The 22,685-nt window shown below is 37.6% G+C and overlaps 1 protein-coding gene across 1 annotated transcript in view; it reads left to right on the top strand.

The window, feature by feature from the left end:
• Positions 1–381: 381 nt before the first annotated feature.
• ERCC6L2 (ERCC excision repair 6 like 2) overlaps positions 382–22,685 on the top strand; it is a 136,830-nt gene continuing 114,526 nt past the window's right edge. The window contains 4 exon segments of the mRNA XM_017871507.1: positions 382–856; positions 4,868–5,292; positions 21,827–21,900; positions 21,902–21,947. Coding sequence (XP_017726996.1) covers positions 811–856; positions 4,868–5,292; positions 21,827–21,900; positions 21,902–21,947 — 591 coding nt within the window. The 5' untranslated portion in view covers positions 382–810.

Raw genomic sequence — 22,685 nt, 5'->3', positions numbered from 1 at the left:
AAAGTGTAGGATCCAAGAAAACGCGCCAGTTTCACTTGGCACCTGTGGGTGTCCCGGGGAGCTCTCCAAGGAGGGACTGGCTCCTGGAAGTTCCTGGGGTGCGGCGCCACCACGGACGAACCAAGCTCCACCGAGAGGCCGAAAGCCGCGACCGCCGGGACGCCCTCTGCCAGGCCTCCACCGCCTCAGTGGCCCTTTACAGCCACTGCATTCCCCAGCCCCCCAGTTATGTCCCGCGTCGCTCAGCGCCCGGCCCACCCAGCGACCTCAAACCTCGCGACACTTGCAACTCCCGCGGGCCTTCCTGCTACAGGCCTCCTAGGGGCGAGACATCGGGAAGATGACTCCGCCCACGGAAAAGAAGATTTCGTTCTCGCGAGATCCCAGTGACAAATCGGCAGCCCGTTCTCGCGGGATTTTCCAAGGCCGGATTGGAAGTTGCGGGGGTTAGGAGACTGAGGTCAGATCCCGAGGAGGAGATTTGGAGGTCGCAATGCTGGCCTCCTGTCCTCCACCGGCGGCGGCGGAGCCTGAAAGACCTAGGTGAACACCGCCTTGCCAGCCTCACACAGCGTCCCGTGGCTCTGCCGCCGCTCCGGACGTCGCCTCTCGTTCTCCTTAGGTCCCCTTAGTCGCTACCTTAGCTAGGATCCCCCTCCACCATCCACTGGCTTCGGGTTGCCGGAGAGCGATGTTCGGAGGGCGACCGGAAGTGGCGTTGGCCGCCATTGGCCCACCGGCCCGCCACCTCGCTGTCCTCCGCCTTCCGGGTGTTACGTGCAGCCGGGCTCGGCCCCTCCCCCTGGCCGGATGGATCCCTCGGCGCCACAGCCCTGCGCGGAAACCGCAGGCAAAGGTACCAGCTCCGCGCTCGCCCCTTATCCAGAGGCCGGTCTGCTGCGTCGCGTTGGACCAGTTCTCGCCGGTGCACTTCGGGTTGGGGTTTTGCCCTGTAGAGCCTCTTCAGTGACAGCTGCAGATTGTGAACCCTCTGCAGGCCTGGGACCAAATCTCCGATTCAGTGTTGAGAACCTGGACTCGGGGGTCAGCCCCTGGGATCTAGTGCTGTCTCTGACAGTTACTTGCTGAGCAACTTTGGGCAGGTTCCTCTTTGTAAAACTGGGTTCATTACTAGGTTCTTGTGATTGTTAAATGACGTGAACAATACGCAAAGCATTTATATGACTCCGCGTCTGGCCCATATTAAGCACTCAGTAAACGTTATTTTCATTCTTTATCCTTGTATGCCCAGTTGTTAGTGAATGGCAGAAGTTTGGTTGTAGGTAGGTAAATGAAGGTTGAGATATTTAGTTCAATTGAGGTTTATTGCCTATTGAGTCAGGGCATTATATTCTGCCTTAAATAGGAGGTTTAAAGAAGGTGTGATAATCTACCACAAGTCATCTGGGATGCCTTCTGGCACCCTAATGAATAGCTTTCATTAATAATTGTGCTGTATGACAAAAGCTACCAGGTATTGAGTGATTTTCCTGAGCCCAGCAATATGCTGATTGTTTAACTACTTGCTTTCCTTTGAGGAAGATATCGATCTCATTAAATAGATGAATTCAGAGCTAAAGCTCAGAGAGGGCAAGTTACAAGCCTGAATTCTGAGGTCTAGGAATTGATGACGCTGTAATTCAGGGGCCACACATGTAAATACCTATAGGAGACGGACAGCTAAAAATAAATAGATGAAGCTGCCGAGTGGAGATTATGGTGACTGGGACGTTCATTCCTTCTGACAGATCTAGTCACTCTGGTATTTATTGGTGGAAGGAGCAGAAAGCTGCAGGGCCCCGAGGTGGGAACATGCTTGAGGAATAGCGAGGCGGCCATTGGAGTGAAAGAGGGAGAGAGAGACCCTATCACCAGAATGAATTGAATTGGTAATCAGTTTAAGCCAAAACAAATGATTTCGATTCATTAAATTATAGGAGACTTAACACTGTTAAATCCAACAGGAAATCCTCACAATTTAAGCGGTTGTTCTGTAGTTTGGATACTGAGAGATTCCATTTCTAACTCAAACTTAACTGAATTTATTTCGTTCTAGAAATTACCCAAACCCAGAAACCAAAAATACTCCAATAAGTTGTGTGATTCCCTTAAGGCTTTTTTTTTTTTTGCATTTGCTGTACACTTATCTGAAATACAGTTCTTAGACCCCTTTCCCTTTTAAATTACATTTCTCAATACTCTCTTCTCATAGCATTCTTCTTCCAATGCACTTTTTACAGTTATGTATATGTTTATATACTTTTTAGTTTTCTCTCTCGCAAGATATCAAGGATCTGTGAGATAGATAATTTGTAATAGGCCAGGCGCGGTGGCTCACACCTGTAATCCCAGTACTTTGGGGAAGCTGAGGCGGGAGGATAGTTTGAGGCCAGCCTGGGCAACATAAGCGAGAGCCTGTCTCTACTAAAAATAAAAATTTAGTCAGGCATGTTGGTGCACACCTGTAGTCCCAGCTACTCAGGAGGCTGAGGCGGGAGGATGGCTGAGCTCAGGAGTTGGAGTTTACAGTGAACTATGATTGTGCCATGACACTCCAGACTGGGCGACAGAGAGACTCTTGTCTAAAAAAAAAAAGAAAAAGAATGTGTAATAAGTTCACATGTTCATTGAATGTCTGCTGTGTGACTCTGTGTTGGTCCTGGGGATAAAATTTATAACAGTACAAACTTTTTCTTGGGAAGGAAATTACTCTCTAGTGGAAGAAAAAGACAAAAACAAGTGGACATGATAATTAAATGTTATGGTAAGTGCTACAGAGAAAATAAAATGATGAGATAGAGAATAATGGGGTACCCTACTCTAAATAGGTGGACTGGGAGCAGAGAGACTGGTTAGGCATAATTTAGGGAGAGTTGATGGTGGCATGCTTTAAGACAGAGGTCAGCAAACTACTGCCTGTGGGCTAAGACTGGTCTGACACTTCTTTTTGTAAATAAAGTTTTATTGGAACACAGCTGTGCCCATTTGTTTATGTATTGTCTGGTTGCTTTTGCATTACAAGGGCAAGAGAATGTATGGCCTACAAAATCTAAAGTAACGAATAGCTAGTAACTGACTCTACAGAAAATGTTTGCCAGCCTTTGCTTTAGAGAGATGGTGGCATGGAGGAGAGTGATTCATTTTTGAAGTAAAACCAGGCCATTCTGACGGATTGGATGTAAGGAGTAATATTAAATGAGGTTTAAGGGCTGACTAATGGTTTTCTACCTTGAAAAGTTGGTTAGATGATGATGCCAATTAATGAGATGCAGGAAGACTATTAGTCACCATCATTTTTGACATTAGTTTTCTTCATTTTATACCCATTATGTGGTATAATATTTGGTGAATAATTTGTGCTTAAATCACGTGTTGAATAATTGATAATAAAATAAGTCTTAAAAAATGATAGGGCAGGCAAACACATAATGGGAAAAGTATGTAATGGGGTAAGAATTGTGTAAGGGTTGCTTTAGGTTTTAAGGTGCAAATAGTACTGTTATGAACATAGGGCCCGTTGACCTATATGTTGTTTTATTTGTACAGTGGATCAAGGCTTTAGTTTGACATTAAAACACTCTTTTAGAATGGTGTAACAGTTGTCAACAGTTTGGATCCAGAGATTAGAGTGGGAGAGAACGTTTTTCCTTGTGTACTCATTATTGTTATGGTAAAATAACCTCATCAAAGTTAGTGGCTTTACTTTTGAGGAACAACTGATGGATGAGGAACATAATGAACTATTCTTGCTTTAGATAGTATAAACATGTCATGTTGTAATCTTGAATGTTATAAAAATCTAACTCAAGGTCATCAGGAAGACCCTAGGAAACTGCCAGTGGTTATCTGATCTCAGTGAGAAATGTATAAGAAAAATAATTCCTAGTATTCTTGTATTTGTGGCCATAGAATTATTTTGGATTCTTGCCATAAGAAATTCCATTTGGAAAATTATTTTACTTAGTTTTTTTTTTTTTTGATACTTTTAATTGTATCAGTAGTATACTCTACAGACTCCCTCCTCATTCATAGTGGTGTATTTTCTGAGAAAATAAAATAGCTACACAGTTAATCACAGAATAAGTTCATAGAGAGAGGTAATACTCTTTAATAGGATCTTAGCAGAAAGAGATCTTAGAATTCATCTCTTCAAATAATTATTCAAAACCCAGAAGAGAAAAAGCTGTGACATCACTGTAGTTGAATTGGAGGTTCCTGTGGTTAGCTGTATACAAGCAGTGGTTAAAGTAAAGGTTTAGAAGCAGCAGTATTGCAGTGAAAAGAAACAGCTGTTTCTAGAGAAAGGCAATGGAATAACTATAAAAAAGCAGACAGATGAACCACAAAGCATTGCTGTCCAGAGGATTTTAGTTTACTCATTACCAAGTCCTATTCACAATTACTCTACCATATCATGAAATATATGTATATCTATGTTCATGAGTCAGCAAGAATATTTTAGTCGGTGGTTCTCAACCCTGGCTGTGCGTCAGAATTATCTTTTGAATTCAACAATAACAACCAAACAAAACAATAAAACCAGATGCCCATGACCCCTATCCACTGAATAAGAATCACCAGAGGTGGTGTCTAAAGAATGTACATTTTTAAACTCCAGGGAAGATGATGACACACAGCCAGGATAGGAGCCACTGGAAATAAAGTATGTACCCTTTATTCTGTTTATTATAGGAGAATATCTGAAAATATATTTTAGGAAAATATCTATACATGTTATAATTTATCTTGTTCCAGTTTTTTGGAAAAGGCATTTATGTGAGGTATGTATTTTTTCTCATAGCTGTGGATAAATGAGGTGTCACTTTATAAACTAGCTTTGGAAACTTTATTTTCTTTATTATTGCAGACGTATGGCATCCAGGAGAAAGATGTCTTGTCCCTTCTCCAGATAATGGAACACTTTGTGAAGCAAGCATAAAATCTGTCACAGTGGATGAAAATGGCAAGTCATTTGCAGTTGTCGTATATTCAGATTTTCAAGAAAGGAAAATACCTCTTAAACAGCTTCAAGAAGTAAAATTTGTTAAAGATTGCCCTAGGAATCTTATATTTGATGATGAAGATTTGGAAAAACCTTATTTCCCAAACCGAAAATTTCCATCATCTTCTGTTGCTTTTAAATTCTCTGACGATGGAGACTCTATTCCTTACACCATCAATAGGTATTTGAGAGACTACCAAAGAGAAGGAGCCCAGTTTCTTTATGGACACTACATCCATGGAAGAGGGTGCATTCTTGGTGATGACATGGGACTTGGAAAAACAGTACAGGTATTTATTTTAATTATGTTATAATTAAAATTCAGTAAAGTCACTTTACGGTGTACATGAGCGGATACTATCTGTAAATCTCTATTTGTACTGCTGTTACGATAGCTATTTTGTGTGTGCGTGTGTGTGTTTGTGTTTGTATCACCAACTAGATAGTGAAGTCCTCAAAGTTGAGGACAGTGTCTCAGTTATTTTATCATTCTTCAGTACCTATGAAATATTGTATTCAAAAATAATGTTTTGGTACCACTTGGTTTGATTTTACCTTTGATAATACTGGTACTAAGATACCAGTATATTGGAAGTCATTTAACTTTCTTAATACTTTATGGAAGGAAAGCATTCTAATGTTTGTTATGCCTCATAGCATGGTTAAATTGTTCCTATAGGCCTTTTGTGCGTATTGTTTGAAGTTTATCATGTTAGAAGTTTCTTAATCTGGAATCCCTGGGTCACTAGGAGTTCTGTTTGCGAACTTGAGAGAGACTTCCAAATTCCCTACAATGTGTACTAGAATTTGTACACACACATACGTTCCTAAAAAGGCGATTTGTTGTAGTTATCTGTTTCTGTATAACAAATGATGGCAACATTTAACAGCTTAAAACAATATTCATGTATTGTCTCACAGTTTCTGTGGGTCGGGAATCCAGCTGCTGCCTAGCCCGGTCCTCTAGCTTTGCCTCTCACAGGGCTGTAGTCATCTCAAGTTGACTGGGGAAGATTCACTTCCTAGCCCACCTGTTTGTTGGCAGGATTTAGTTCCTTGTTGGGGTTCTTGGCCTCAGTTTCTTGTGAGCTGTTGGCTGGAGGCCTCCTTTGCTTCCTTGCCACGTGGGTCTCTTCATGGAGCATCTCACACAAGGTAGCTTGCTTCAAAAAAGGAGAGCAAGTAGGAGGGCAAGAGATAGCACTAGTAAGACAGAAGCCATGGTCTTTGGTGACGTAATAACAGAAGAGACATCCCTCACTTTTGTCATATTCTCTGTGTTAGAAGCAAGTTGCTAGGTCCAGCCAGAACTCAAGGGAAGGAGATTAAACAGACTGGGAATACAAAGAGGTGGGTATTATTGGAAGTCCTGTCAGAAGCTGCCTACTACTGGGTCTTTAGGTTTGGTTAGATTTCCAAAGAGGTTTGTGATCCAAAAAGAACAGTTTTGAATCTATATATGTATTTTTTTTGTGACGGAGTCTCACCCTGTCGCCCAGGCTGGAGTAAGGTGGCGCGATCTGGGCTCACTGCAAGCTCCACCTCCTGGGTTCCCGCCATTCCCCTGCCCCAGCCTCCCCAGTAGCTGGGACTACAGGTGCCCGCCACCATGCCCGGCTAATTTTTTGTATTTTTAGTAGAGGCGGGGTTTCACTGTGTTAGTCAGGATGGTCTCGATCTCCTGACCTCGTGATCCGCTCGCCTCGGCCTCCCAAAGTGCTGGAATTACAGGCATGAGCCACTGTGCCTGGCCTGAATCTAGATTTTATACTAAACAATCACTTTAGATTTTCGGGAGTATGTGCCTAGTTTGTGATCAAGTTATTCTGCTTCCTTTCTTATAATTGAGTTTAACCTATTTTCTTCTTCATATTACCTCCATTGGTTATTGGAACTTAAAGGTAAGTGAAAAACTAAATTTAACCTTTATAAATAGCCAAATTTCAGACACCAATGATGGAATAAGGAACAATAAAAGAAAAAAAATAGCCAGATAATGCTACTGTGTGTAAAGGTCTGGTGTGAAAAGCTAGGCTAAAATAAAGTCTTTCAATAATCATATTACCGTTAACCCTACTCTATGTTCCTTCAAGCCTAGGATAGTTTAGACCTGCACATTGGATGTCCTAAATGATTGTTTGTGGAATAAATGAATTTGCTTTTCATTTATTCCACAATCATTTAGCACACTGGCCTGTAGGTGGAGGATAGACAGCAAGAATAAAGAAAGGAAGCTTCACGAAACTGCTATTGAAACTGACCCAACAGTCCCACAGACAGTTTTGTTTTTTTGTTTGTTTGTTTGTTTTTGGATAAACATAGAAATTGACCCTTCTGGTCCTAAAGCTTTAAACTTGTATTTGTTTCATCTGAGTTCCTTCCTCAGGAAAGGACCCCCAGGCCTGTCAAAAAGTATCAAAGAACTGAAACTCACCAGATGATAGAGTCCAGACAGTGAGACACCAGGCCTCTCATTCATCCGATTACTTCCTTAGCCCTCCCAAGTTCCTGTTTTCCCATACATTGTTACGTTTGTTCCCTGCTGTAAAAACTCCTAATTTTGGTCAGGGAGATGGATTTGAGACTGATCCTTGGCTACAGTGCCTGATTAAAGCGTTTTTTGTTACCAATATGTGTTGTCTCAGCGACTGGCTGTCTGTGTGGTGAATAGCAGGTCTTAGACCGAACCCGTGGTATTTCAGTAACACCATCTGGGACCAAGGTTACAGATGAGTACTAGAGGAAAATTAATTAATTAATTAAAGTCCTGCTGTAACTCTTTTCACATACACTTTTACTGTTTTTGCCTGTGGTAGAATGTTTGTTACCATAATTCTTTGATTAGCCAATGCATGTTCAACTTCCAAATAAGAAACATGAGACTGGGTTTGGTGGCTCACGCCTGTAAATCCCAGCGCTTTGGGAGGCTGAGGTGGGCGGATCACAAGGTCAAGAGATCGAGACCATCCTGGCCAACGTGGTGAAACCCCATCTCTACTAAAAATACAATAATTAGCCAGCGTGGTGGCACACGCCTATAGTCCCAGCTACTTGGGAGGCCAAGACAGGAGAATTGCTTGAACCTGGGAGGCAGAGGTTGTAGTGAGCCGAGATTGTGCCACAGCACTCCAGCCTGGCGAAAGAGCGAGACTGTTGTCTCAAAAAAAAAAAAAAAAAAAAAAACATGAGGGTACTACATACAAAAGGTGATCTGTTTGGGAACCACCATTCTGCAACTTCAATACAATTCGAATTCAAATTCTTGTGCACATTTTAGTCTCAAATTTGAAGGCTGTCTTTCATCTCTGAGGCCCATGTTACAAAGAAATTTATTTTGCAGTTCACAGGAGTGTATTTAAAGGAGCTGATTTTACTGCAGAATTTTGTGTCACGTGACACACTGTAATCATTGAAGGGCTTGGAGATGCCATGGTACATTCTGTTGGTGTGCTGTGCAAGTCTTTGAGGGAGCCCTGTCTGAAGATTAGGAAGTGGTTTCTGTACTAATTTTGATACTCAGCCGGATTTGTCTGATGCTTAGGGACCTAGTTCTCTGGTTATTGTTATAACTCAGGGAATAATTTCTACATAGATAGGTGGTTTGAAAGACCCATTTAAGATAGAGCTTCTATAGATAGATAAAGCTTCTATCGATATGACTAAGCCAGTTGAAGAAATGTGAATGATTACTGTGCTAACTAAAATTTCAAAATGTAGTAAAATTAATTGGGTAATGAAGGATAGACATGACATTTACTCTTTGAGCTATAGTTTTATCTTCTCTTTTTTTTCGTTTTTCTTATTCATCCTTAAGTTTCCCCCTTTCATATTCTTAATTGGCCGATGGATATGAAATGAAGTCTTTTTTTTAGCTTGTTTTACATAACAATAAAGTTTCCTTCCCTCATTTCAAATTTAATTAAAAGTAGGTGAATTTAATATTTTGCATTCTATAGGGGATGAGAATTGAAAATGTCCATTTGCTCTAGTGACATAGAAATCATTGGTATGCTGAGCAAGAGCCATTTTGCTGGAGCTTTCAGACACAAGCCATAACGGAGTAGGTGAAGACATGGACACAGAACATGTATTTCCCTCTTTAATAAATGGCTTTGAAAGGGAATAAAAGTGACCTAGTAGTAGCTGAAGAGAGAGATGAGAATTTGAGGGGGTTTGTTTTTTGTTTGTTTTGTATTGTTTGGGGATAGGAAAGACTTGAGTATTTTTAAGTGAATTGGAAGGACAGATCTGGTGAAGAGGGCACAGATGAATATGCAACATACATAATGATATGCCCACATACATACATATACTTCTGTAAACACACACACAGACATACATAAGCAAAAAATGGAGTCACATAATAACTACTATCTTATAAGCAGATTTTTTTTGGTCAAAGATTATAAACTAATTTTTCCCGACTATCTTCTGACATTTTTCTAAAATACAGAAGAGTTAAAAGAATGGTACGATGAAAAGCTATATTCTCACCACTTAGATTCTGTTACTATTTCATTATACATGGTTTTGTAATATCCATCCACCTTTTGTTGCATTTTAAAGTAGCAGACGTTAATATATTTTATCCCACATACACGCATCCAAGAAAAGATCATCACAACCAAGATGATGAACATGTCTATCACTCCCAGATTTCCTCATGTCCATTGTGCCCTTGATATGTTTAACACCATGCAGTTCATCACCTACTATTTTTACTTTTAGTGGGACTGAAAAATTAAAGATACTTGGGAGGAACTTTGAATACAAAATCCAAGATTTTTATGACTGTCTCCCAATGTTTCACAGAATTTTCACATCGAATTCAACAGGTCACTTGAAAATGAATCCCTTTTGTACATTTATGTGATAATTAGCTAATGTAAGTACAATAAACAATTTCAACTGGAGTATACAGGTTTGGGAACCTGACCTTTGGTAATCAGACAGCTCGGTGATAGGAAAAGAGGTGAGCGGGTGCGTCCCGTGGAGTAGTGGTTCTCTAAAGTGGGTCTTTGGGTCAGCAGCATTAGTGTCACCTGGGAGCTTGTTAGGTCTCTAAATTCTGGGGTCTCACTGCAGACATACTGAATTGTGAACTCTTGGGTAGTAGAAGAGGATGGCAATCTGTGTTTTAACAAATGCTCCAGTTAATTCCAAGGCCCACTCGAGTTTGAGAGCCTTTGCTCAGACGGTATGTTTTTCAGAGGGGAGAGAAAACTTTGACTATCTGGTGAGTTCAGTGAACATTGGTTGAGGGATGTTTAGTCTATGTGAATCTTTTTTTCTTTTTTTGTTTTTTTTGAAATGGGGGTCTCACTCTGTCATTTAGGGTGGAGTGCAGTAGCGAGATCTCGGCTCACTGCAGCCTCCGCCTCTGGGGCTCAAGTGATTCTCCCACCTCAGCCTCCCAAGTAGCTGGGGCCGTAGTCACACACCACCACACCCGTCTAATTTTTTGTATTTTTGGTAGAGATGGGGGTTTTGCCATGTTGCCCAGGCTGGTCTTGAACTCCTGAGCTCAAGTGATCCGCCTGCCTTGACCTCTCAAAATTCTGGGATTATAGGCAGGAACTACTGTGCCTGGCCTCTGTATGAATATTTATACATAGGATTATGACCATTTCATTGTTTAAAAAAATACTTTTAGAAATGGAAATGATGTTAGAGACAATTTTGTTCAGCTTTTTAACTTAGTACATAAAACAGGCACAGGAATGACTTCCCTATCTAGGGTCAGGCACAGAAGTAACCATTTTCATTTCTATTCTGGAACTCTTTATTTTTTCCCCTTCTATCATTTACTGCCTTCATCTTTTGGCTTAATAATACAGTTAATTAAAAGCCTTTTATTCAATTTTTAACCATTCATTCAATTGGTTGACATTTAATAAGTACTCAGTCTGGGCCAGGCGCTGTGATTGGCACTGAAGAGCCTAATATAAGTGCACATGATACCTACTGCGATGGTTAATACTGAGTGTCAACGTGATTGGATTGAAGGATCCAAAGTATTGATCTTGGGTGTGTCTGTGAGGGTGAGCCAAAAGAGATGAACATTTGAGTCAGTGGGCTGGGAAAGACAGACCCACCCTTTATCTGGTGGGCACAATCTTACCAGCTGCCAGCGTGGCTAGAAAGTAGGCAGGCAGAAAAGTGTGGAAAGAGAGACTGGCCTTGCCTTCCAGCCTATATCTTTCTCCCGTGCTGGATGCTTCCTGCCCTTGGACCCAAGTTCTTCCGTTTTGGAACTCGGACTGACTGTCCTTGCTCTTCAGCCTGCAGACGGCCTATTGTGGTACTTTGTGATCGTGTGAGATAACACTTAATAAACTCCCCGTATATCTCTATTCCATTAGTTCTCTGCCTCTGGAGAACCCTGACTAATACACCTGCCTTACAGAGTCCACAAAAGGAAATGAGGCCAAGAGTCATGATCTAGCCTGGTAAGTGTAAGTGGCTTGCAGGGGAGAAACAAGCCTGCCTGGGGGTGTCAAAGAAGACTCCACAGGGAGGTTGGTGTTTTCATACTTTGCTTTTGGAAACCCACCAAACTATGAGTTTTGAATTGAGTTTTAATGAATTTTATTTTTTGCTGAAGGCATAGCTGTAATATAGTATTTGAAAGGTGTATCACAAAAGAGAAGAGCCCAAATTCATTGAATCAAAATAATTTAGTTTTAATCGTAATGTGGTAATTAATTTTACAGACACCAAAGTCTTAAGGACTACTATTAAGCTGATGCAGTAATATGTCTTACCATATTTATTTTCTCATCTGCTATGCGAAGAAGATAATAGTACCTTTTGAGTAGCAGAGAGAGAATTTTGTAAAGCGTGAACACATTCTTTGAATTTTTGTTTCTATATTATTAGATATTACATTATTGAAAATATCATTACTGAAGGCTGTCGTATTAAAAAGATGTAAACCTCACTCTTGAGAGAAATGGGATTGCTGATAATTAAAGCTTTCTTAGGTTATTTTTAGTACCTTTTTTGGATAATAAGATCTTCAGTAGTTTCGAAACTACACTAAAATATGAAGGTTCTTGGGATCTCAAGTCAAGTTATTCACTCAGAAATATAGTAGTAAAGAGAAGAATAATATTGTCTTTATTTTCATTCATTGAGAAAATGCTATAATATCCAATATGGAAGGTTAATTAGCCTCCAGATCCCTGAGCCCTTTTAAGCAGAAACAAAAATGTACCAGTATTTCAAAGATAAAATTGTGTTCCTTGTTTTGGCATGTAGTTCTGATTTCAGGAGAGAGCTTTGTAAAGATAAGTGAGAGAGACCCCATTTCAAAACAGCACTTTGTGTTTTGTGTTTTTTTTCAAAGCAAGCAAAAATCATACTTTTGAAGTGTGGTTCTGAACCACTCTCTCTGTACCTTTTATCTCCCAGGGAGTTGACAAATAAGGTAGTAGACTTTTTTTTTCTTTTTGTCCTATAAGAAATAGACAATTTTTGCTATGCCTTCTTCTGTTCTGGTCTAAGGGAAGGTTTGTTGCCCTTTTCCCCAGCCTCAGATTGACTCTGTATGTCGTGAGCTGACTGTGTGAGTAAAGATGACTTGTAAAACTGTTGGCCGACAGAATTTAGAAAGGAATGCATGTAAAAACAGAAAGCTTTCCCAGAGTGGTATTTCATTTCTGAAATGCAATTTTTGGCCTTTCACTATTTTAGAGGTGACTGATTTAAATATTTGTTTTTGTTCTTTTCATCTATAAGCAATTTTAGAACTATTCCACAATAAAACATGTTCTGGCTTTTTCTTTGCAGATAAGTTACAAAACCTTCATTGTAAATTTGTCTTTAGTCTTCTGTGAATCAATATTTTGATAGACCTCTGCTGGGCCACTATAGTGTGATAAGATGGCTAGATCTCCACCCAAAATACGTATTTCCTTTGCCTTCTTAGAGTTTGGGCTAGCTGACAGAGACTGCATTTCCCAAGTCTCCTTGCGTGTCAGTGGAGCTTGTGACTGGGTTCCGCCAACAGAAATAAGGGTAGACGTGATGAGTGCCATTTATAGTCCTGGTCCATAAAATCTACCTGTGCTGTTCTTCACATCCTTCCCTGTCTTTTGTATGTTGACACATTACTGCTAGCATTGCCATAATACCTATTAGTATATTTTAATTAATATAATTAATATATGGCTAAGAGTTTGTTAGTGGTTTTAGCTAGTTTCTCCAGTTAGTTAGTATTCTCAACTAAAGTAAAGTTTATTATTTCAGCTTAAGTTTTTTGGGAGTGGGTGGATGAGTAGTGTTAAGAGTAGTATAGATGATTTAAATGAGATACAAAGATTTTAAAAAATCATTAGTGGATTTAGTGAATTAAGTAAAGCTAATCTATAATTAGAGTTTATAAATTTAGCTACCACCTATGAAACATCTTCCAAAGATCTGAGATTCTTAAATATAAGATACATTTCACATATCTTTGTTTTAGAGAATTTGACAAATGAAGTTAGAATTAAGATTGTATATCACCTTGGATAGATGAACAAATTGAATTATGAATTTGTACAGTTAGGAATATAATTTTCCTATAATGAAACAATCCATAGGTGAGTTGAGAGCAAATCAATGGATTAGATATTATATTACCTCATTTAAATTGTTACGGTATCTAATAGGTATCTCTCTTGCCTTTTCAGTAGCCTTTGAGGACCAGTTACCTAAAATTAAAAAGAGTGTATCTATCAATATGGTGTGTGTGTGTGTGTGTATACATGTGTGTATCTTTAATTATTTAATTAAGGTACACTTAATTAAACGGTAAAATGCACAGATCTCAGGTGTACTGCTTAATGAGCTTTGACAAATGTGTCTGTCTGTGTAATCAAAATATAGGACAATTCTATTACCCTAAAAAGTTTTTTCATGCCCCTTTCCAGTCAATATGCCAATTACCTATACTTTTAATTATAAATTTTCTGTGATCAGTGTTAAATTATATTCCAAAAGGTAGTCAGAACCCAAAATATTATGCTTATTTACACCATCAAGGATTTCAGTAAGTTCTAATCTTAGATTATTTTTAATAGAAAACGTAACTTTAAAAGTATTTATAAAATGAAAATTGTGAACATGCATCAAAGATCTTTTACTTAGGTGGTGTTAAACCATAAATAGTCCAATGCCTAAACTCAGTCATTTGTGGAGTATCCTTTCTCTTTCTTTTAATTTATGTTCTACATCAGTCAGTTTGCTCACATTAATGTCTCACTGGATTCTTCAGTAACTGTTTTTCTCTTCATCTGTCTACTTTTTTCTCAACCATGCTCCTTCAGGACATCTAACTACCTCTTCCCTGCCCCCATATCAGCTTGATTTCATACTACTGAATGATAGAAATAGCCTTTCATCTAGACTGTTCCAGCATCTAGAAATAGCCTTTCATCTAGACTATTCCAGCATCTTGGTGTTTAGTAGGTAATAGATATATTTTTATTGAATGCGTTAGTGAATTTTAAGTTGAATTGGGTAACAGTATGGTTCTATGGTTATAACTTACATTGTCTATATTTGCCAGGCTCTATGATAAATATTCTCCATTAAACATTCATGTTAATTAAGTATTCTTGCCTCTATTGGTGAAAATATTGACATATGTAGAAAGGTTATGTAAATTGCCCATTGTCACATAGCTAGTATGAAACTGGTTGGTCAGACACCAAAGTCTTTGGGATAAGTCCTGCAAATTGAAATGCAAATTTAGTTAGAATATTTTAAAACTTAGGACAAGTTTTAACCATCCTATTTGTCATTTTTTAATAATATTTTAGCCAACATAAATTTGCAAAAGCTACTTTTGTATTATATACAAGATCACATGCAAGGAACAAAACCTTCTTACCTTAAGGAATGATGCCAGAAAAATAGCTAATGTGTTTTTGTTTTTTCGGACAATGTCTCGCTCTTTTGCCCAGGCTGGAGTGCAGTGGTGCAATCTTGGCGGAGTGCAGTGGTGCAATCTTGGCGGAGTGCAGTGGTGCAATCTTGGCTCACTGCAGCCTTGACCTCCTGGGCTCAAGTGATCCTCCCACCTCAGTCTCCCGAGTAGCTGGGACTACAGATGCGCACTACCAGGCCTGGGTAATTTTTGCATTTTTTATAGAGGTGGGATTTCACCATGCTGCCCAGGCTGGCCTTAAACTCTTGAGCTTGCCCGCCTCTGCCTCCCAAAGTGCTAGGATTAAAGATAGCTACTGTTTGCCTGTAATCCCAGCACTTTGGGAGGCTGAGGGGGGTGGATCACCAGAGATTGGGAGTTCAAGACCAGCCTGACCAACATGGAGAAACCCTGTCTCTACTAAAAATACAAAATTAGCCGGGCATGGTGGCATAAGCCTGTAATCCCAGCTAACTCAGGAGGCTGAGGCAGGAGAATCACTTGCACTTGGGAGGTGGAGGCTGCGGTGCACTCCAGCCTGGGCAATGAGAGTGAAACTCTGTCTCCAAAAAACCCAAAAAAACAAAAAGCTCTTGTTTATTGAATCATTGATATTTACTGACTTGCCACTTTACAGACATACTTTGTAATATTTTAAGAATAAAAATAATTCTGATTACACCATAATACACAAATGCATTCATATAAAACTGCAAGATGTAATTTTTAAATTGAGGTTAAATCCACACAACATTAATTCACTATTTAAAATGATTAATTGAGTGCATTTAATGCGTTCAGAATGTTGTGCAACTCCCACCTCTTTGTAGTTTCTGGGTTGTTTCCACTTTTAGTTATTATGAATAATGCTTCTGTAAACATTTGTGCACAGACATTTCTCTTGTATGTATTCCTAGAATTGGAATTCCTGGGTTTTATGGTGATTCAGTGTTTCTTTTTTTCGTCGAGGAACTGCAGTACTATTTTCCACAATGGCTGAAACATTTTACATTCCTGCCAACAATTGTCCAGGTTTCCTGTGCCTCCGCATCATTGCCAGCACTTGTTATTTTTTGGTTTTCTTCATTATAGCCATCCTACTATGTGTGAAGTGGTATTTCATTACAGTTTTGATTTGCATTTCTGTAATGGCCAGTGATGTTGAACATCTTTTCATGTGCTTTTTTGGCCTTTTGTATATCTTTAGAGAAAGAAATATGTATTTCAGTCTTCTGCATGTTCTTTAATTTCATTGTCTTCTTTATTGTTGAGTTGTAAGAATTCTTTATATATATTAGATACTAATCCCTCATCAGATATGGGATTTGCAAATATTTTCTCCCATTCTGTAGTTGTCTTTTTATTTTCTTGTTATTTTACTTTGATGCACAAAAGTTAAGTTTTATGAAGTCCAATCTGTTTTTTTATTTGGTTGAACAAGTTATAATTTTAATGTATGTGTAAATAAATTTTAAAAATAGGACTTATTTCCATATGTTATTCTGCTCCTTGCTTTTTTTCACTTAAACATGGGTCTTGGAGATCTTTTTATGTTGGTACATAAGGATTGTCCTCATTCATTAATTAATAAATTACCACATACTGTAGATGATATGTTCTGTAACTTTACCATTCCTCTAGGGACCTAGGGAGAAAGATTTGGGGGTTGTTGCCTATTTTAGGAAATGGCAAATAGTGAATATCTGTAGGATAGAATCCTAAGAGTATTTCTGTGTAAGATAGATTACTAAAAGTCAAGTTTCTGGGTGAAGTGTATAAATCTTTTTTTTTTTCTTTTGAAACAAGGTCTTGCTCCGTCGCCCAGGCTGGGGCATCGTGGTGATCTTGGCTCACAGCAACCTCTGCCTCCTCTTCAAGTGATTCTTATGCCTCAGCCTCCCAGGTAGCTGGGATTATAGGCGTGTGCCACCACACCTGGCTAATTTTGTATTTTTTAGTAGAAGCAGGGTTTCACCATGTTGGCCAGGCTGGTCTTGAACTCCTGACCTCAAGTGATCCACCCACCTAGGCCTCCCAAAGTGCTGGGATTCCAGGTGTGAACCACTGTACCCAGCCAGATTTGTCTATTTCTTTTAATCTGCCAGTTTTACCTGCATATATTTTTAAGCTCTGTTACAGGGTCACAGACCTTTATGGTTGTTATATCTTCCTTATGAATTGACTGTTTTTTTTTTACTATGAAATGTCCTTTATAGGCAGCTCTTTTATTCATTCTGACAATCTCTGATATTTAATTGGAATATTTAGTTCATTTACATTTAATGTAATTCTTATGTTTGGATTTGGATATAACATTTGCTTTCTGTTCATTCAGAAACAGTCTGATTTGAACAGTTTGAACAACCTGTTTTCTGTTCTTCTTTCCTGCCGTCTTTTGGGTTGATGTGATATTTTTTAGAATTTGATTTTAATTTTTCTATTGACTTTTTATCTATACTTCTTTGCTTTTATTTAGTGGTTCCTCTAGTGATAAAATATACATTCTCAACTTTTTGCAGTGTGCCTAATAATGTACTGCTTCAGGTAAAATATATTTTTTGTAATAGGTCATTCTATTCTCATTTTAAGGAATCTAGGAGTTAGGAATGCTATGCGTAATGCCTAAGATACCTAGCTGATAACTACCTAATACCTAGATTTCAAAGGTTAAACCAAACTTATATTTGCAGAATATAGCCAGTTTGGTTTTGGTATATATTATTTCCTTTTTTGAATTTCTGTGTTCTGTGTCCTAACATTTTGTTTAAGAGTTCGACCTCTATATGAGTAAGATAAATTGGCTTGTAAATTTCCTGTGTTATAATGTTCTTGTCAGATTTTCTTATCAAAGTTATGCTGAACTCATAAAACGAGGTGAGCGTATTTTCCCCTTTTTCTAAACCCTGAAAGGGTCTGTTATAGATTAGCATTACATTTTTCTTAAGCATTAAGTAGAATTTGTTGGTGAAACTATCTGGCCCTAAACTTTTCTTTGTGGAAGGTTTATAATTACGTATTCAGGTTTATTTCATGGTTTTATGAGTATGTAGATTTCCTTTTCTTGTGTTGGTTTTTGATAAGTTCTATTTCTACATTTCCTCTAAATGTCTACATTTATTGGCAAAGCATTATTATGGGTTATACATATTTTTTGTTTGCCTTTTTTCTTTTATCTTTATCAATTTTGCCAGGAGTTTATTTAAAAAATTCTTTCAAAGGATGATGGTTTGGCATTGTTGATCATTTTCATTGTATTTTTTAGTAATTTCTGCTTTCTGTGTTAAATTTTCTGTTATTTTCTTAAGTTTTTGAGATAGATTCTTTGATAACTGATTAATAGTCCCTCTTCTTTCCTAATACAGATGCTCCTTGACTTACAGTGGGGTTATGTCCCCATAAACCCATTGTAAGTTGAAAATATCGTAAGTTGAAAACACATTTAATACACCTAACCTACTGAATGCTATAGCTTAGCCTATCCTACCTTAAATATGCTCAGAACACTTAACATTAGCATATAGTTGGGCAAAATCATCTAACACAATGCCTATTTCATACCGAAGTGTTGAATCTCATATCGTTTATTGAATATTTTACTAAAAGTGAAAAGCAATGATTGTATGGGTACTTGATTTACAGTTCTACTGAATGCATATTACTTTTACACCATTGTAAATTGAAAAATTGCAAGTTGAACTGTCGTAAGTTGGGGACTGTCTGTAATATTCATTTAAGTCCCTAAGGTACAGCTTTAGCCGTATTCTACAAATTGAACATGTATTGTTACTCATTATTTAATTCAAATATTTTATAATTTATATTGTGGGTTCTTTGAACTCTGTTCCTTACTGTCCAAACATTTGGAGATTTTCTGCTTATATTTTTGTTATTTCTAGTTTCTTGTATTGTGATCAAAAAACATATTCTGTATGGTTTCTGTCTATTGAAATGTACTGAGACTTCTGTGACCTGGCATACATCAACCTTAGTTTCACTCTTGTTGCCCAAACTGGAGTGCAATGGCACGATCTTGGCTCAACGCAACCTCCGCCTAGGTTCAAGTGAATCTTCTGCCTCAGCCTTCTGAGTAGCTGGGATTACAGGCACGCGCCACCATGCCCAGCTAATTTTTTGTATTTTTAGTAGAAATGGGGTTTCACCATGTTAGCCAGGCTGGTTTTGAACTCCTGACCTCAGGTGATGCGCCCTCCTCGGCCCCCCAAAGTGCTGGGATTACAGATGTGAGCCACTGCGCCGGGCTCCATATGTCAACTTTGGTAACTATTTTGTGGGTACTTGAACTGAAACTGCTTTGCAGTAGTGTGCAGTGTTCTAGCAAATGTTCACTAGGTCAAGGCTGACAATCGTTATTAAAGTCTTCTCTATCTTTACTGATTATTTTGTTTGTTCTTGCTGAGTTATTTTAAAATCTACCATTGTGCTTGTGGATTTGTCTACTTTTATTTCAGTAAATTTTTCTTTATTGATAAGTTTAGACTTCTTAAAATTTCCAAGTGAACTAATTTATTATCAATATTAAGTTAAAGTGTGCCTCTTTAATTTCATAATAGTTTTTTGCCTCAGCATCTTTGTCTGATATGAATATAGCTGTATCAGTTTTCTTTGATTTTGTTTACATGGTCTGTCATTTTATTTTCTAATTAGAACTTTATCCCTTTTTTTTTTTAGAAGTTTTCTTGTAAATGGCAAGGAAATATATTTTGTTTGGACAATCTTTATCTTCTGTTTAGACTGTTTAGTCCATTTCCATATAATGTGCTTTCAAATATATTTTGATTTAAGCTTAGTATTTTACTGTTTGCTTTTTATTTATTCCATGTCATGTTTTTCCCACTTTTTTTGTGTCCTTTTGGACAGATTGTTTCCTATTACTTTATTATCCCCTTTTATTAGGTACACATTCTTTTATTTTTCTATTAATGGTTACCCTAGAGATTACAATAGATACCATTGATTTATCATAATCTAACATAAATTAGTACTTTAATTTCCTCCCTACAGCATGGTGACCTCAGAATATTATAACTACACTTGTGCTCCTTCCGACTAATATACATTTGTTGTCATAGCTTTTAATCTGTTGATTTCAACAAAACTTTTTAATTTTCATAATGTCAATCAATATACATATATATTTTGTATATATTTACCATTTTGTTGCTCCTAATTTTTCCCTGTGTCACCGATCTTCTATCTAGAGTCATTTTCCTTGTACCTGAAAACATTCTTTAGATAGTTTCTTTAGTGTGGGTCTTTTGGTGACGGATTGGCTCACTTTTTGGTTGTCTTGTCTGAAAATCTTTACCCTTCATTCTTGAATATCATCTGTAGGTATAAAAATAGAGGTTGCTTTTATTATCACTTTGCAAATATTCTGTAGTATCTTCCATTCTTTTTCCTGCAAGGTCAGCTACTTGTCTATTTGTTTTGTTTTGTTTTGTTTTTGCTTTTTTTTGAGACAGGGTCTTGCTGTGTGGCCCAGGCTGGAGTACAGTGGTGCTGTCACGGCTCACTGCAGCCTCATTCTCCTAGGCTCAAGCAATCCTCCTACTTCAGCTTTCCAAGTAGCTAGTGACATAGGCATGAGCCACCCTGTGCCCAGCTAATTTTTGTCATTTTTGTAGAGATGGGGTTTTGCCATGTTGCCCAGGCTGGTCTCAAATTCCTGGGCTCAAATGATCCACCCGCCTTGGCCTCCCGAAGTGCTGGGATTACACGTGTGAGCCGCCGTGGCCAGACCGGTTGTTGCTTTTTTGTGGGTATCTGTGGTGGTTTTTCTGGCTGCTTTTAACACACGTGTTTCTGTCTCAGGTTGTTTCAGCGAAGCACCTGCTTGTGGTTTTTTGTTCGTTTGTTTTTGGTTTTCATTTTGTTTTGGTTTTGGTTCTTAGAAGAAGATTTTGAATCTGTGGCTTGATTTTTTAAAAACCAGTGAAGTTTTCAGCTTTTATTTCTTCAGACACTTCTCCTGTATCACTTATTTTCTTCTATCATTTGGGATTCAGACTAGGTATCCACACCCTTGTTAAGTATACTTTTTTCTATAATTTTTCTGATTCTCGCATAGTTTTTTGTTTTACATAGTTTTTTTCTTATAGAATTTATTTTTGTAAGGTAATGATCAATTATTTCCTTCCATATGGATACCTCATATACCTTTCTTCCCAATCTTTAAAACAACCCTACCAAAATTATTTTTTGCCATTTTTACAGATATTATTCAGAGAGGTTAACTACCTTGTCCAAGTTCATAGAGCAGCCAAGCGATCAGAGCCAACATTTGATTCAAAGTCTAATCAATTCAGTATTTCTTGCTCTTTATTATATGAGGTTATGGTTCCTTTTTTCTATCTGTCTGTTTTCTCACTTGATTTTGGAGATGAGCTGTTATTCAAAATGTTGTATATATTAATGAATTAGTCTATCTTAAAATAACAGTTTGCCATTTCACATATATTTATTAGATAAATAGAAATGTACAAATTTATGGGCCAAATATTATCCCCCTTAAGGAGTTTATTTTCTACGTGGAAACAAGAATGTATACAGTTTATTTTAATAGAGGATATGAAGAGATAGTTTCCATGGTTAGAAACAAATAAAAAGGTAGTGTCTCAAGTGATGGAATTAAGAAAGAATTCATTGGGTAAGTAGAAGTTATTGTGAAAAGAGGGTAATGTGAGGATTTTTATTTATTTGTTTACAAGTGTGAAAAACACTGTTTGTTATTAGAAATAAAGAAAATCTGTACTAATATTTCATGTTCTATTTTCCACCCAACAAATCTCTTTGTACATACTTTGTCACTAATTGAATAGTCATGTAAGCAGTGAAATTTTGTACGTCACGATACATTATACACAGTGATTGAAAAAGTCTTTTTTCCCCAGGTTATTTCATTTCTGGCTGCAGTTTTGCATAAAAAGGGAACTCGTGAGGATATTGAAAATAACATGCCAGAGTTTTACTAAGAAGTATGAAAAGGAACCCCCTTCTTCTACAGCAAAAAAGGTAAAATCTCTAGACATATTTGACTCATGATGCTGGTATTACAAAAGCATATAGAAATATTTAAATATCACACATTAAAATGTATTAGTATAAATTTTAAAACCTTAGGATTTAAAGATATTATTAAAATACTTGTTTTATAGTTCTAATTTTTGAAAGATTACCAGTTTTATTCGCAAGTTAAATTTGATTGACTATCATAATGGCAAAACAGAATTTCAGCTTGGGTTTGCTTTGGGGTTTTAATCTGTTGCTTGGCTGGATTTACATGATTTACTTAGGTTGATTTGTTAAACTTCTATGAATGTGTATGTAAAGTTATGTATATGTAAATGTATATGTAAAAGCTTCATTATATTGTTTTTTATTTACATGAGAATGTAAAGGCGATAGTTATAGATATTGGTAACAAAAGTGCTTCATGAACTTATTTCAAGTTGTCTAGCTGACTAATTACATCCAAAAAATATGAAATAAGTTCCACGAATACAGGAAAGGTGGAATCAGAAAGACCAGGTCTGTGCTTATTTCTGTCTCTGCCCTTATGTCTGTGAAAGCTAGTCATGTCCGCACTTCAGTTTTCTCCTTCATAAGTGCATGTTTAGAAATATGTTATATAGGATTCTTACAAAACAGTTTCTAATAAAGCAGTGAAATATTAAAAAGTATATTATACTTACATGTCTTTTTAAAAATACTATTCTCAGCCTGCAGGAAACCAGATAAGAATAAAAATGA

The sequence above is a fragment of the Rhinopithecus bieti genome, unplaced genomic scaffold (assembly GCF_001698545.2).
Source record: "Rhinopithecus bieti isolate Rb0 unplaced genomic scaffold, ASM169854v2 scaffold_6063, whole genome shotgun sequence".
Lineage (NCBI taxonomy): Eukaryota > Metazoa > Chordata > Mammalia > Primates > Cercopithecidae > Rhinopithecus > Rhinopithecus bieti.
The sequence above is the reverse complement of the archived record's forward strand: the minus strand, read 5'-3'. Positions and strand labels throughout refer to the sequence as shown.